Source organism: Crinia signifera, chromosome 6, assembly GCF_055691185.1.
Source record: "Crinia signifera chromosome 6, ASM5569118v1, whole genome shotgun sequence".
NCBI lineage: Eukaryota > Metazoa > Chordata > Amphibia > Anura > Myobatrachidae > Crinia > Crinia signifera.
Genome location: NC_139222.1, coordinates 149,352,770 through 149,370,573, shown reverse-complemented (window position 1 = coordinate 149,370,573; position 17,804 = coordinate 149,352,770). Strand labels below are relative to the sequence as shown.

The window sequence follows — 17,804 nt, the reverse complement described above, 5'->3', positions numbered from 1 at the left end:
TGTGCTGCATGTATGGATGACATCACTAATGACTCACAGGAGGGCACATCATTAGTGATATAGTGCATACACATTGGACGATATACACTAAAATGTTGTTAAGATTTGTGGTTATTGTGCATATCATTTAAAATATTGTCTAATGTGTGCGCACCTTAAGGGGGGACCAGACCCTCTGACTCCTGATCTCTATGCATGAGGAATCTGGATTACCAAAAATGTTCCTCTACTATGTGTAAAGAAAGTTTATACATAAGTGTTTTATACTTACCATATTCTGTGGCCAAATCTCTCCATCGCAGCTTTTATAATCAGTGGCTGGAAGGTTTAATTCCTCTTCCTCAATCAGCATGTACAGTTCTTTCACACTGTTTACCTATTTAATACAACATAGATTTAAGAAAAAAACAATAATTCTAAAGTAATTCTCTATTTTCATAAGCAAGCATTTTAGATGGTAATGGAATTCATTCTTAAAAGGCTTTCGGTTGGTTATACTGTACAATTGATTGTAGCTGGATAAAATGTGCATTCTTTTAAACGTTAATGCAGGGATCATCATTACTGAAACATTTCTGTGGATAGAGATACAATTCTTATGGAAATTGCATCTAGTATAAAACCTGGGTAATATATCCCTTACTGTATGTTGTAAAGGGTATCTGGATGTCAGATAAGTCAGTCAGTAGATGTACACCAGATGGCCAACAGTGAAGAGGATGACCTGGTAGATAGGTCATCATCCATATGCTGATTTTTGGGTTAGGCATTTCTAATAGGGTAAGGCTGCTGGAGAGGACGGTTAGGTTTGGGGTTAAAACAATGCAAAAAACACATGAAATGGTGCGTTTGCTTTTTCCAGGTCAACCCTTTAACCCGGTTAACCTAAATCCACCGTGACCATTGTCCACTTGGTGTTGACCTACTGACTTGACAATCTTTTAATACACGTCCGTTGTAAAAGGTCACCATCGAGGAATTTAATAACCGTAGAAGGACTATTAAAAAGCACTCTAATTCTAAACATATTATGCCTTACGCAGATTTTGAAATAAATGCAATTTGGGCATTTTTTTTATTTCGAGTTTCAACTTATTTTTTAGTATTATGCATGGCTTGCTATGTCTAGGGGGTGTAGACAGGCTGGAATGGGTATCGAGTCGAGCCACTGTACACAGTAAAGACTTGGGTGTGGGTGTGAATGAGAATATAGCTGCAGCTACCCCCTGGAGGGTTCTGATTTGCCAGTGCTCTGACCTTGGTGCAAGTGTAATGTTGAAATGATGACTGCGTGTGATTGGCTGCAGAGTGGATAAGTGTTAACATTGAATAAACAAAAATGTCCTATTTGTGCCATTTTACATGTTCCAATACAATTGAGTACTTATCACTTGCTCTATTCAGCCATTCTATAGAGGGTTTTGCGTACTGTGATTTTTTACAATATCAGAGTAAATACTGACACCATTCCCCCAGTCACATTTTGCATTCTTTAGGAGTCAAAATATAAAGAAGAAATAGCAGGATGAGCCTTATTCAGAGTCTAAGTGCTATGGTAGTATGCAGTACGCTATGGACAAAATATAACTGTAGTAGCATTTTAGATATCTTTTATACAGGATCTCCTCTGACCAATACAATGGAAATGTTATTCATTTGTGATAATGCACGGACATAAAAGTAGCTGGGGATAAGAGAAGCAGCAGAAGCAGGACTGCCACTGGCTGTTGGATTAGCTAATTGTGGTCCCCTAGCTTGGCCCAACAATGACCATAAATGGAAAGTTAGCATATGGTACCTAATAATGCACAGATGGGCAGATGCATTAAGCCTGATTAAGTGATAAAGCGTTGATAAAGGAAGGTGATAATGTACCAGCCAATGAGTTGTGTTTAAAAATGACAGTTAGGAGCTGACTGGCTGGTGCGTTATCACATTCCAAATTAGCACTGCTTAGAAAATGCAAAAACATCGCTCCCCGTGTAGGGGCCGTAGCGATAGTGATGCGCAGCACAGTGCGTTACCATTGCCCGGCGATTAAGATCTAGCATGCTGGATAAATCTAGTTAATCGCTGGTCAGGACCAGTGTTCTCACCAGGGAACACTGGCCCCAAACAGAACGCTCAGCAACATCCCCCCGTGTGTTGGCCTCATTAGGAAGGAAAAGCTGAACTACAACTCCAACAATCAGCATGTCACTATACATATCAACTTATCAAGTATCACCCTACAAAACTATTATGTTTGGCACTTTACTTGTAGCACTGACTTTTCTATCCCATTTACCATATCACTTGCCTACAAAACATTTAAATGGCATATGCGGTCTTTCAGTAATTCTCAGTGTATTAATCAGCTTGGTCCTGTGCAGTGCCTATAATCCACATTAGTGTAATGCATTTCTGGCTGTGCCGGCTAGAGATGTATAGCAAGGAGATTGGGTTAGCCACATTTGAAGATTCACCCACAACAGCTGCTGGAGCAAGCAGGAACCCGACACCCCAAGGCAGACCCTACCCATCACTGCATCACTGCTGAGTGCTGTAAAAGCCTTATACTACTAATGCAGTTTATATATAGACCACAATCACTGAACAGAGAAGAGCTGCGTGTGATCAGTCATGTGGGAAGTATGTCCTTTTTGCATTGGTAGAACAATGTATAACACAGAATAGCAGCTGGGTATTTTGCAATAAGCTAAAGAATGTCCTGATTAATGCACAGAATATAGCCTTTGGCACTTTAAATGTAAGCCTAATATCGTGCTTTAGTACAAAAACAGGTCTTTCCCGTTACCATTCTTTACAGTAGGTCAGACACAGTGGCACACATCAGCTGGTAATAGGATGGGACTACTCCACTATTTGATGGCACGGCAATATCTATGCACAGCCGAAATCTTCAAAGGAAAAACACAAGCTAAAAACACAAGCTATCCAATTAGCCTGCTGAAGATCAGTTAGAAGCAACTCCAATGTGACCGTAAAGCTGGTGAATGGGTTTCATATATATGAACTAAGCCATAATACAGGGGGTTATTCTAGTTCACTCTTTCTGACAAATTCCTTCTTAGATGGATAAAACCATGTGCACTGCAGGTGGGGCAGGTGTTACTTGTGCAGAGAGAATTAGATTTGGGTGGGGTTTTACTTCAAATTGAGATCTATATTGCAGTGTAAAAATAAAGCAGCCAGTATTTTCCCTGCACAGAAACAAAATAACTCACCCAAGTCTAAATCTCTCTGCACATGTTACATCTGCCCCACCTGCAGTGCACATGGTTTTGGCCATCTAAGAAGGATTTTGTCAGAAAGAGTGAACTAGAATAACGCCCACAGTTAGAGTAATACAGTTACAGTTAAATTAGGTCCAGAGTTTGTCCTTATTGAGAGAAGTTTATTAGATTATGAAATCATCAATGCTCGTTTTATTTTACAGTAACTTATATACACAATATATATTTGGTGAAGAAATGATCCAAATGTGTTATCCATACTTCCCTACTCTACCGGAATGGCTGTGATTCTCCTGCATGACCTCTGACCCCCCCACATCTGCCCCGCCATTCAGATACTGCAATTCACGTCCCTTCGGGAAGCAGGAGGCGATAAGCCCCAGCGGCTGCTTAAAGGGAATTATACTTTGAGTACATCAGGTACGCATAGGATAAAACCCGATAAACAGTGGTTATTGGGGAAAAGGACACCGGCATCACGACAAATAGGATAGCCCCTAACAAACCTATTAGCAGCAGTGCTTCTAATAGGTCATACCCCAATTGTCTGCAGAGATTGCATCTTCAAAATGCATATAATTGCATAATATTCATATATGCTAGATTTAAACTTTATATAATGCATTGGAAACACTGAGAAACAACACTGACCTCCAAGAAGTCTTCTCCTTCATTCTGCAAGACTTTGCCCTTTCGCCAACGCTGAAGAAACCATTTGAGCTTCATGAAGGTCAGGAAAAAGCTCTGTCTAAAGTGCTGCATCTCTTGCACTAGAACCATCTTCTCCTGGCTCCAGAACTTCTGCTCCAGCCTTCTCTGGAGGCCCAAACTCTGGAGCTCAAACTCCCGTCTCAGGAGCATTTTCTGCTGATCCTCCTTCAGCTGCACAATGAATTTAGCACAAAACTATATGTCAGACAAAAATAAGACCAACTCATGATATCACAATAAACAATCCGACTTTCATCATGCAAACACTGTTTAAGCATGTTACACATTTTTAAATCATAAAAATACCATTACGATATCCTGATTCATCACTGAGTACAACCTTGCTGTCCAGTAGGCAGTAAGCTGCTCTATACCCATGATGAGAAACAGTGTGCAGGAAAAGATAACCCAGTTTTAAATATACTGAGCTTTCCCAACAAAGGTACAGTGCGAGCCTGCAATGGGGGATTATATTAAATTTACTGATAGATCATATAAACTGATCATGTTTAATGGCATTGCACCTATTCATTATGTACCAGTTATTTATATAGCACAGATATTGTGCAGCACTTTACAGAGAATATTTGGCCATTTACATCTGTCCCTGCTTCAGAGGACGTTACAGTCTATGTTCCCTACCACATCCACACACACTCTAGGGCAGTGGTTGCCAAATCTCCGGATGCCTCGGGTTGGGGGTCCATGACCAAAACAAATTTATGCTCAAAGTGTGCTGGTGGCTGTCGATCATAAAATGTATGGACAATTAGAACCACAGCAACGTTCCCCACCACCACACTGCCAAGGAAATGACTTGGTCACAAGCATTTTGACCCGGTAATTTGACTTTCAACGCCAGTGGGTTTTTTTTGTGTGAACAGCACAACCCAGGTTGAAATTGCCAGAACTCCAACCCTGCTTTTTACCCGAGTTGGAAACCCGGGTAAAGTCTTTAACACTGCAAAAGGCCAAATTACTGGGTAGAACTGCTTCAACTGGTAATTTGCCAAGCAGTGAGAATTGGGGTCCGGCACTGCAGTACCCAGCATTTAGCCGCCGGTGTAAAAGCCAGGTTGTTCACACTGGCATGGTATAACTGAACCTGAGGGTGACCGACCGTTAACCACAATTTACTTTTTTATTTATCCATAACAAACTTTTTGACTAGGGGTGCCTTGAACAATTGCTGATATTCTAGTGCACCCTTTCGATTACAGTTTAATATATACACAATATTATTTTAATGTAATTAAAGGAGGGGTAGATCTGAGCATAGTGAATATTTAATTTGGTTGCCACATTCAAAGGAGGTCCAATGATAGGTTCTCATAGTCTCTCTGTGTAAATAATCGCTCTAAGGATGAAACCAAGTTGTGGTCGGTCTAAGACTTCTGTAGCATCAGAGTCTATTACAAGAATATTGGAACTCAATTCAAGCATCGCTCAACTTATTTGTGTTCAACCCAAAGACAAAGAAATCAAAGTGCAGCAGGACACAACTTAAATACTCTGCAAAGTATCTGATACATCTGCGCTAATCAGCAGAACACATAATATTGCTCATTCTGAAATATGTTTGTCATGCTTCTAAAAGGAAAAGTCATACAGAGCTGGAAGGCCCAAAGGGTAAATCCAGATTAAAAAGTATCCTTCATAGTTAGGTGGGATGCTGAGAGAAATTTGTAGGCACTGACCTGTGCAATCTTCTGGTTGAAGGTGTCCTCATCTTCCTTCCGTAATTGTCTCTCCTGTGACAGCTGTTCCTGCAGCCCCTGCATAGTCTCATTGGCCTCGGACAGCACCAGCTGCAAGTCTTTAATCTACATGGAGAGAAAACCGTGCTCAAATATTGTATATTCAGTACCATTACCAGGACTTTTCTAGTACGGAATTACAAAAAGAGACATTTCTTCTCTCTATGCTTTAGATGTTTTTATTTATTTATACAGATGTTATATACAGGTTGAGTATCCCGTATCCGAATATCCCTTATCCGAATTATTCCGAAAACCATACATTCCAGAAAGTGAAACAAAATTTTTTTTTTGGTTAAAAACTCACTGGGGACATTTGTAACAGCATTACTGAGGACATGATATGTAACTGGCACTATATATGTACAAGAACATGATTACTTGGCATTCAAATTCAATATCTGAGATAGTACACAAACTTTTTTCATGTTCTTGAAACCTTGTTTTTTGAACAAATAAAATATATTTGTGTGCATTTCATGTTTTTGATGTGTTTATACAACATAAATGCAAGATACTTCAAAATACATCATTGAAATATTAAAATATTCTGAAATACTGAATAATCCGTTATCCAAAATTCTCCTGGTCCCGAGCATTTTGGATACGGGATACTCAACCTGTATCTTACACCCCCCCCCCGACCAATGTGATGTCACAGAGAATCACGAATGCCATGGGATATAATTTTCCCATTTAGCCCTCTTCCAAGCAAATTAGACATTGAAGTATGAAACAAAGCAGATGAGATTGGATGGCAAACTCTTGTCATACTCCCCAGCTCAATCCCACAAGCTAGTGACGGAGCTCTTTGGGCAAGCTAGTATAGTAATAATACTGACGTAGTGTATCTGTGATGCTCTCTTTTTAGGAACCGTATACCATGAGCAAGGTCTCCAACACGATCCTTTACAGCAGGGATTGGGAACCTTCAGCCCTCCTGCTGTTGTCGAACTACACATCCCAGCATGCCCTGCAACAGTTTTAGAATGGCCAAATAGCAAAACTGTAGCAGGGCATGCTGGGATGTGAACTTCAACAACAGCTGATCCCCCTTCCCTGCTTTACAGGTATGGACAAATGAGATCAGCTGAATGGGATGCCATCCAACACATTCCTTTACTTGTTTATGGCTGCCCACCCACAATCTTACATGTGAAATACAAGCTGGCTATTAACCTAGCTGGTAAATACTATATGTTGCCAATGGGCACTGCCCTGTATATCATACACACAACACTTGGATCTGTTCATACTGTTACCCAACTGACATTTCATAGTAAGATTCCCTTGTACTTTACAGATGTGGGAAACCGTTAAATACGTAAGCCAGCACAACATTTTTAGAAACCAGACAAGTAGAAGAGTTGCAGCCACTGAGCTTTATATTACCAAGAGATAGGATGCAAATTGACTGACTTTTCTGTGGACATGGTTCCCTGGTACGAACCAGCTCTACTTCATAATATGAAAAAAAGGTATGTGATCTTATCACCAATATTTTCAAACAGTGACTTATTTGTTGGAGAAGTGTAACCGAATACTGCAAACACTAGAGGAGTATTTAAAATATATACGCCATATCACCCAGCATTCCTCCAACCATCTCCAACATTATCCATCTGGTCAATCACTGGTAATATTAACCCCCAACATACTAAAGACATTGACATAATAAAGACAACAAAACAGGGTTGAAAAAAATTACCAGGTCAAATAATTCATATGCCACAATATACTGTATCACATGATGCAAGCACAACATACGAGTGTGGATCAGTTGGTCACCAGCAAGTTGTTAGACAGTCATTAGGTCGACACCATTAGGTTGACATGAGTTAAGGTCGACAGGGTCATTAGGTCGACATGGGTATATTGAAAAAGTCGACATGGTTTTCTTTTTTTACCAGAATGTCAACACAGTAAACAAACCCTAAAACATAGCGCTGCGCTCGGCATGCTTCTGGCACATTATTTTATTCTCCCACTATGCTCTAGTGCAGGGGTGGGGAACCTCCGGATACGGCCCCCGCACCCAGTATGTCCGGCCCGCCCGCCTGCCTATATTACAGCTGCCTGCTCGCCTATATTACAGAAGTATCATCCGCCCGGCCGCCTATATTTCATACCAGCCGCCGGGGATGGCTGCTGCCGCCGGGGAGATGTGCATAAGACGTGCCCGCCAATCACTGCCGGCGCATCCCCTCCACAGCCACTGTGATTTGCCTTCTACACATCTCCCCGGCGGCAGCAGCAGCCATCCCCGGCGCCTGGTATGTAATATAGGTGGGTGGGCGGGCGGCTGATACATCAGTAATATAGGCGGGTGGGCAGCTAATTAATCGGTAATATAGCCGTGCGGGTGGCGGGGGAGATATGCAGAAGATGCGCCCGCCAATGCTGCTTCTCTCACCCTCCCTTCCCCAGTGACTGACACATCCAGGGGTTGTCATTTACCCCTGGATTCACCCCCAAACAGGTTAATGTGATTATGTCTGATTCTCATAATCAGACATAATCACATTAACCTGTTTGGGGGTGACACCCCCCTTCCTCCACACTGTCACTTTTTATGGTGTCTCTGCCCACATGTATATGCCGCTGCCCGTGTGTATAATGCCCACATGTATATGCCGCTGCCAGTGTGTATAAGCCCACATGTATATGCCGCTGCCAGTGTGTATAATGCCCACATGTATATGCCGCTGCCAGTGTGTATAAGCCCACATGTATATGCCGCTGCCAGTGTGTATAATGCCCACATGTATATGTCGCTGTCAGTGTGTATAATGCCCACACGTATATGCCGCTGTCAGTGTGTATAATGCCCACACGTATATGCCGCTGCCCTGTGTATAATGCCCACACGTATATGCCGCTGCCCTGTGTATAATGCCCACACGTATATGCCGCTGCCCTGTGTATAATGCCCACACGTATATGCCGCTGCCCTGTGTATAATGCCCACACGTATATGCCGCTGCCCTGTGTATAATGCCCACACGTATATGCCGCTGCCCTGTGTATAATGCCCACACGTATATGCCGCTGCCCTGTGTATAATGCCCACACGTATATGCCGCTGCCCTTGTGTATTATGCCCACATGTATATGCCGGTGCCCTGTGTATAATGCCCACATGTATATGCCGGTGCCCTGTGTATAATGCCCACATGTATATGCCGCTGCCCTTGTGTATAATGCCCACATGTATATGCCGCTGCCCGTGTGTATAATGCCCACATGTATATGCCGCTGCCTTGTGTATTATGCCCACATGTATATGCCGCTGCCTTGTGTATTATGCCCACATGTATATGCCGGTGCCCTGTGTATAATGCCCACATGTATATGCCGCTGCCAGTGTGTATAATGCCCACATGTATATGCCGCTGCCCTGTGTATAATGCAAACGCGTATATGCCGATAAATTGATCATTTTTATATGGCCCCCGAAGGGTTTTCAAATTTTCCAAATGGCCCTCGGTAGAAAAAAGGTTCCCCACCCCTGCTCTAGTGGATGGTAGGGCATTAAATACCACCTGTCGGCACATTTTTGCTCAAAAACAGTAAAAAAAAAAAAAAAAACATGTCGAACTAATGACCCTGTCCATTTTACCCATGTCAGCCTTCCTGCATGTCGACCTAATGCTTATGTACCATCATGCTGGTGACCCAATAGCTTACAGTTTTAGAAGGTGAAACATATTTGCTATTTACAAGGGCTGGTTTGAGAAGATCATATGTAATGACTTTAAATGTTGGGCAGTGAAAGAGTTAAACAGGGGCTTTGCCGATTAATTCAGTTTTCCATCCAGAGATGTGGATAGTAACAAGGTTGCTAAGCAACCAGGAGACATAGTTGCTAGGCTTTGCAGTTTGATGCAGCCAATACTGCTCACTTGTGTGTTTCACTGTTGCTGAGCAGATAAAGGTGTATGTTTTGAACCATGAGTGCCTGTTAAATCTGCATTGATTCAGTCTGTCAGGTTTCAATGGGAATTCACCAAGCCAAACAGAGGATTATAATCCCAATGTATTTTAGTGCCATATACCTCTCCCAAAATAAAAACTAAATTTACCTTATGTGAAAGGGGAACAATCTGCTATATTGGCTTTGCTTTAGATGTCCACATAATGTAAATTTCAGAGCAAGATGCAAATAAGTAGTAGCCCACAGCAACCAATACATAAGATTTTATCTTTAGTCAGTGTTCAAGATCTACACTCACGAAAACAAATGTCTCACTGGTTTTTATAGATTACTATAATACAGTAAGTATAGGTTAGGAGAGGTCATTGGAGAACATAATCATCAATGACCCACTAGCCACTAAACACAACGGATACTTCTCTATCCTCTTCCTTCTTGACCGGTCTACAGCCTCCAACCCCACTGACCACTTACTTCCTTTCAACTCCACTCACTTGTTCTTAAGCGGAGCACACACTACGCTGGCTTGATCTTAAATTTATAATTGCTCCAACTGAGAAGCCGATTCAAGTAAGCATATAAATGTACTAATCGGGAGCTTGATACATTGGCATTACAATTTGCCTGCCGAGCTGTGAAGTCAGTCCCTGCAGCCAGTGTATTGGAGGTCACCGGGTCGGCAGTACACACAACCAAATACATTGATATATTGGGCATCGGCTGTGCTGCTGCAATATATCTATGAATAATACTGTGCACCCACACGTGTACCCAGCATTAGAGAGACAGTCCTCTCTTGGTCCCCCCACCTCTCCAAACAATCATTGTTCAATACCCCCCTTTCATCACACACATACAGGTCTATACTTGTAGCAATGCTCTGTCCTAAACCTCCTACACTGATCACTTCCATATGGTGAATTCATTAGATATTTTGGTATACCACCCATCTTTAGGTAGATGAAACCCAAATCTACCATTTTGTATCATTGCTCTGTGCAGTGCTGCAGAATTATCGCATCCTACAAATAATTGCGAATAATAATTGAATATGTTCATATAATTTTAATATTTACACACATGGATCTAAATTCTGTGAAGTCTACTTTTTGTACCCTACCACTTCCCAAATATTACAGGACTTACAACAATAAACCACTCTATATTTGTCTATGTATTGTTTTCACGAATTGCTGGTGGACATTCATAATCCTGTGTGTAGAGATATTTTGGGCAAATCTAATTGTAATTTCTGGAGGTCTGTCCAAGTGTTATGTAACTAATATTAACTTGCTGCTGCTTGCCTGATGTCATGATGTACACATTTTAAAGTGTGCCTGTATCCACGTTCATATATGTTGAAGCCTGCCAGATGCTGTATTCAGATGTCTATACACAACACATTTAAGTTTAGTAGACACTGCATTCTAGAGTCCATACATGTTTAAGCTTGTCCAAAGCAGTCTTCAAGTGTCTATACATGCTTAAGCTTGCCTGACGTTGCATATACTTGCTTAATCTTGCCCGACTGCTGTATTCAGGTGTCTACACATGTTTCAGCTTACCCACTGCTGCATTCAGGTGTCTACACGTTTCAGCTTGCCTGACTGCTGTATTTAGGTGTCTACACATGTTTCAGCTTGCCCCGACTGCTGCATTCAGGTGTCTACACATGTTTCAGCTTGCCAGACTGCTGTATTCAGGTGTCTACACATGTTTCAGCTTGCCCGACTGCTGCATTCAGGTGTCTACACATGTTTCAGCTTGCCCGACTGCTGCATTCAGGTGTCTACACATGTTTCAGCTTGCCCGACTGCTGTTTCAGGTGTCTACACATGTTTCAGCTTGCCCGACTGCTGCATTCAGGTGTCTACACATGTTTCAGCTTGCCCGACTGCTGTATTCTGGTGTCTACACGTTTCACCATGCCTGACTGCTGTATTCAGGTGTCTACACATGTTTCAGCTTGCCCGACTGCTGTTTCAGGTGTCTACACATGTTTCAGCTTGCCCGACTGCTGCATTCAGGTGTCTACACATGTTTCAGCTTGCCCGACTGCTGTATTCTGGTGTCTACACGTTTCACCATGCCTGACTGCTGTTTCAGGTGTCTACACATGTTTCAGCTTGCCCGACTGCTGCATTCAGGTGTCTACACATGTTTCAGCTTGCCCGACTGCTGTATTCTGGTGTCTACACGTTTCACCATGCCTGACTGCTGTATTCAGGTGTCTAGACATGTTTCAGCTTGCCCGACATGGTGTTCATGAAGCTTCTGCACATGTTTAAGATTGTCAGACACAGTCTTCATGAAGCTCATGTACAGGTTTAAGCTTGCCCGACTTTGCATTCAGGTGTCCATTCAGGTTAAAGCTTGCACAAAGCTGCAGTCAGGTGTCCTTATAAGTTAAAGCTTGCCTGTCTCAGGTTTCCAAATGTCCCAATTCATACAGATTTTTTTTTCAAATAAGAACTAAAATGATGTTGCTGCATGTATACACTTTTTCTTATGAAGAATTACAATTTTAATGTTTATCAACCAAATCACTACAGAATTAACATAGCAAGGGGTAAATACACTGATAACTTACCATTCTATTTTGCAAGCAGGTACACGCGCTGCAAAAAAGTGTGTGACAATGTTCCCAATTATGTGTCACCTTCATTATAAAACATGGAGGTGACACAAAGGCACATTTTTGTTTTAATTTAAGCTGCCTGTATAAGGAGAGAAACATTTAATCACTATGTTATGTAGACGTTTGCATATGGCAGTTGTACCTATGACTAGTGGCAATATGTGTTTCCAATGATGCCACTGTAAGTGGTGGTCACCACCTCTATCGGATTGTACACATAGCATATGCACAGCTCAGCTATTTATAATGGCGAACAGTTGCCATTGCAAACACTGGCAATAGCACTAGAACTTGTCCATCTTCCGCCAGATTCATGTATTTTTGTAAACAGAAATTAATTGTACAAATCAGGCGCAAAATAATAACTTCATTAGTGGGATGCCTGTAAACTCCAATTTAGTATCAATATTATAGAGTTCTTTATTCTCATATATCTATGCAGCTCCCAAAAACGATACTGGAGATCGATATATCAGAAATAGACTCAATTAAAGAGAGCGCACTTATACCAGTTCATTTATAAAAATGTATTTGTAAAATATAATTTATAATAAATGAAATAAATAAAAAATCTTCAGTGTAACGCATATATTTCATACACCTAAACAATATGTATCAATCTCTGTGATATATCTAGTATATAATTGGTACAGAAGGACTATGCTCATAAGTAATGTTTATGTGTAAATCATTGGCCAACTATGTGCACAGCCAGTAAGTGGATGGTATGGTTGACTGTAAAGGCCCCCATACACTATGCGATTTTGGGACGATTTCATCCGATTTCGGCACATTGGGCCGATAACCGGGTGAAATCGCCCCAAAATCGCAGGCGTGTTATATCGGTGTGATCCGATCCGATGCGCGGTCCCGTGCGCATCGGACCGGATCAGGGAGGTCGGACGGTCAGTACATACGATCACGTCCGACCTCCCTGTATGCTATGCATATGCCTGTCCACCTGACAGGCATATGCATGCAGACACCGGGGGAGCAGCACGGCGGGCAGCGGGTCCCTGAGCACCAGCACACACTGACCTGGCCGGGTATGCTGTGATCACAAATAGCAGCAGCGGGGACAGGCAGTGCAGTGGCGGCTATTAGATTTTTAAAATACCTGTCAAATGACCGGCCGTTCTCTGATTGGCTGAGAGCTCTCTCAGCCAATCAGAGAACGGCCGGTCATTTGACAGGTATTTTGAAAATCTAATAGCCGCCACTGCACTGCCCGTCCCGCAGCGCTGCTATCTGTGATCACAGCATACCCGGCCAGGTCATCAGCACTCGCCGCACCCGCCCCCACTATTTGTGCTCACATGCCCGGCCAGGTCAGCAGCACTCGCCGCACCCGGCACCCACCCCCACTATTTGTGCTCACATGCCCGGCCAGGTCAGCAGCACCCGGCACCCGCCCCCACTATTTGTGCTCACATGCCCGGCCAGGTCAGCAGCACTCGCCGCCCGCCCCCACTACTGGCGCTGCACCCCAGCTGCTCCTCATTGGCATCACCGCTACCCGCCCCACTGCTCCTCACCGCCCAGCAGCTCCCCATTTGTTTTACATGTGATAAATCGCAAGCGATTTATCACATGTAAAAATTGACTCATCAAGTCCTAAATTGTATGTGAGCCTCCAGGGGAGTTGCCGGGCGGCTCACAGGAGAATTGGGTCCGACTTGTCCTTAGGACAAGTCGGCCTAATGAATGGGGGCCTTTAGATACTTATTCTGTAGATCTAACAACAGCTTTAATGCAATCTGCATGTAGATCTACATAACACAAAGGGGGGTATTTTAATCCCGGGTCACGACTGACGATCAGCCCTGACAGACGTGATTCCGGGCCAGGTTCCATTTTGCTCTACAGCATATCGCCAGGCAGGATTCAGTGTCCCTCCTGCCGTTCGCCGAAAAGGGGGCGTGTCCGCATAAATGGCCATGGATTGTTGAGATTCGGCCGTGATCGCGACAATTCATGGCTGCTATCGGCAAAATGGGCCTGACCGCTTTTAAAGTCGGGCGTGTTCTTTTATCTGCCTCTTCAATGCTGTCTGGCAAGTAAGCATTAAATAGGCACCCACCGTTATTTCCCCATCAGAAAGAACGACAAGTCCAATAGTCGTTTGGTGAGGGGAAAGGTGAACGGGACCTCTCCTACACTTCTAATAAATCCTCACATAAGAAGCGTTACCAGTGATGTAAATCACTTCCAGAGTTGAAAAATCCCACACAAGAAAGTTCTATATTATGTTGAATAAATCATATAGTACTATGTATGAATAATTTGTGTTCCGTAGAATATGACATACAGCACTATGTATGAATAATCTGACAGTAAAATACGTTACATAGCTGGTCTCTTCAACATACAGTATTGAATACAGCAGGGACCTACCTCTGCGACATATGACTCATTGTCTTCTGGCTGGTAGGTTTTATAGCCTTTTGTCTGGTCAATATTGTGATCAGTTTCAATCTTCTCCCAACAAGACACCTCCTTCTTTCGACAGTTCCTACACTCAGTCTGCTGCATGCATGGGCAAGTTAATGAAGAACAGAACGAGAAAGGCCAAAGGGAAGGAGTAAAAAGGAACATAAAAAAAAAAAAAAGACATAATACAAAATCAAAAAGGGCCGCAAACAGTAAATAAAATATATGTAAAAAAGGGAAACAAAATTACATCATGAAAAATAGGAGAAACATAAAGAAGAGTTTGGAGACAGAGGAGAAAGACAAGGTGGAGAGGAAAAGAAAACACGCAATGAGTAGACACGTGGGCTGAGGGATTGTTAGGGAAAAAAAGACAGGAAGAGAAAAAGAAGGGAAGAAGATGTGCAAACACCGGTTATGGTGCCCATGCAGTGAACAAGGGAGCGAGGTTCAGGGAGCAGGAGGTAGAGGAAGATTAGCTTGGAATCTAGCATCATGCAGAAGAATAGAACTCTGGGTAAATAGAGCGTGCCATCTAACATACCCACACACTTCTCATTTGGGTATGGGGTCGATTCAGTTAAGGTTAACCACTGAAGGTAGACAGGGCTTAGGTTTACACCTGAAATAGGTTGACAGGGTTAGAAGGTCGACACAAGCATTAGGTTGACAATTGGACAGTCAACAGTCAAAAGGTGGTCTACATGAGTTTTTCACTTTTTTGTCCTGAATGTCGACATGAACACCGTCTAAGTGTACAGCGTCGCCTCGCATGACTCAATGCACTCGGCATACTATTCTGTTCTCCCGCTATGCCGTAATGGATGGTAGGGTATGAAATACCGCCTGTCGGCACATGTCGGCTAAAACAAAACATGAAAAACTCATGTCAACCTTTTGACTGTCGAACTTCCCATCGTCACTTTAATGCTTGTGTCCACCTGCCAACCTTCAGTGATCGACCCAATGTATGTTGACCTAGTGACCATATCGCTGTCATTTTAACTTCATGGATTTGTAAAACATTAATTCCAAAAGGCTGTAATATGTGAAAGCTCTTATTCAGTATAAATGTGTACCATTGGTAGAACCTGCCCCGGTACACACCATAGCGATGCAGATCATGAGTGGGTAATAAGATGATCGTGCAACCCGCTCACGATCTGGTGGAGCTTAGGACCCGCTCATGATCTAACAACCCGCGTTGCCACGCATCGGGATTGGATCACAAATGATCTGAAATGGCCCAAAACATGCCCAATTTACATACAATCCATTGAGATTGTATGTAAATTGGGTAGTTTTTGGCCAAATCATTCTGGTGTGTACCCTACATAATACTATCCATGAAATGACACATTTTAACAGCTTTTAAGAGGTAACATTTTAGGCACTGATGATGTAACCTGATTTATAGCAGCTTAGGAAATAAGTTAAAGGTCTTCTCTTGCAAAGAAGCCAATATAAAAATGTGTCAGATACATTCTGAAAAAAGACACTGAACAAGTTAGCTGCATGAGGTGCCTCTAAATGCCTCTGGTCTCAGGATGTAACATGATAGGCGGCATTGTCATGCTGTCTCCATGGTCTGTAGAAACCTTGTATGTCCCAGTCCTCATAGGGGAGTGTATGCTAACATATACTAGACAGCGAACCCAAACAGCTTGGATTGCCTAAGTATATGTGATTAGTGAGGGAATGTGAACTGAGCAGATGCAGGCTATTGCATAATGGGAATATGCTCCGCATTGCTTCCAACAAACTCAATATGGCAAGAGAAGTTTTCAGTATGTTTCTTTTAAAATGATAAGCAAAAACAACCAAACAGGCAGGCAGGGGTAAAGCTTAAAGAGCCAGAGAGATTGGTACAATCTGGTGTCGGAATACAGGCCAAGGTTTGAAGACAGCCTATTGAGTAACATACAGACCAGCGTGTGTTATGTTGAAATAAGGGCAGAAGTGATCAGAAAGATCGTGTCTCTACAATGTCATCCAATATGGGGAACAAAAAGGAGTAGGGGTCCCATTTCGGAAACCAGCACCAGGCTCCAAAAGCCAGCAGTGCCATGACACAACCGGGAGAAACTATGTATATTAGTTCACCGGGCCAATACGCCTGGAAAATTAGGTCTATTTTCTATTTCTATTTAGTGCTGAATTCATAGCCAAAATCGTCAGTAAGAATGATTGTATGTAAAATAAACTCTATGGCTTTATATGCCCAAGTTCTATCAATGGTGTATCCATTGGTGCAGCCAAATATGGCTGATGTTGCTGTTCCTAAAAAAAAAAAAAAAAAAAAAAAAAAAAAAGATGAAATTGGCTGTTTATAAAATTTGCCAGGCACCGGGTCCCGGACGTATTTCACATCGAATGGGTACAAATGGGTGCATTCGTACCCATTCGATCTTAGTAAATTTTCCATGTGCTCCGATCCAGGAATGTGTGCCTGAAAAAATGACAGTATTGTACAAACAAAAAAACCAAGCCCTTCGCTAACACCAAAGTACCACTTCACTTGTACTATGTATAATTCTAAGCATATGTTACTAAGTTTTGTTACTACTCTGCATGCTGTACGATAATAGTATGTACCACACAGTAGTATTGATTACAATCATTAAACATTTAAAATGCATAGACGGTAAATATGCATAACAGCTACTAATATCTATAAATATGTATGCAAAAATGTAACCACTTTATTAGAACTGAAGAGACTTGTAACCTGTGATCATGGAGGTGTCTGGGTAACATTTTCATATGTGCAGCATACTTCCTGTCAGTAATAGTATTGAGGCTCTAGGTCTTTAGCATATCCCACCATCTGGAGCTTTACCGTGTCTTGGAAAATTGTGTTTTTAAATATATATTGATCATTTAAAATATTAACAATATTATAAGGACATTGGGTATCAAGTCACAGGTCATGATGCAATGTATAAACTGTTAAGGTGCCCATATACGGTTCAATTATTGTATTCCATTTGGACTAGATCGCATCGCATACGTTTTGCAATGCAATGAGGTGCAATGCAATCTAGTACAAAAAGTATGTGCAGCACATACTTTTTGTGCTGTGCGATGTGATGTACGTG

At 42.2% G+C, this 17,804-nt stretch overlaps 1 protein-coding gene across 3 annotated transcripts in view; it reads right to left on the bottom strand.

Moving 5' to 3' along the window:
- Positions 1-17,804, bottom strand: part of MTCL2 (microtubule crosslinking factor 2) — a 112,237-nt gene that overhangs the window by 26,275 nt on the left and 68,158 nt on the right. Inside the window, exons 6-9 of one of the 3 annotated variants that reach the window (XM_083147597.1) lie at positions 14,671-14,799; positions 5,645-5,770; positions 3,888-4,118; positions 272-376 (exon numbers count right to left, since the gene is read on the bottom strand). In XM_083147597.1, the coding sequence (XP_083003723.1) occupies positions 272-376; positions 3,888-4,118; positions 5,645-5,770; positions 14,671-14,799 (591 nt within the window). Of the gene's footprint in view, positions 1-271; positions 377-3,887; positions 4,119-5,644; positions 5,771-14,670; positions 14,803-17,804 lie in introns of all 3 variants that reach the window. The other 2 variants (XM_083147595.1, XM_083147598.1) reach the window with 2 other exon arrangements.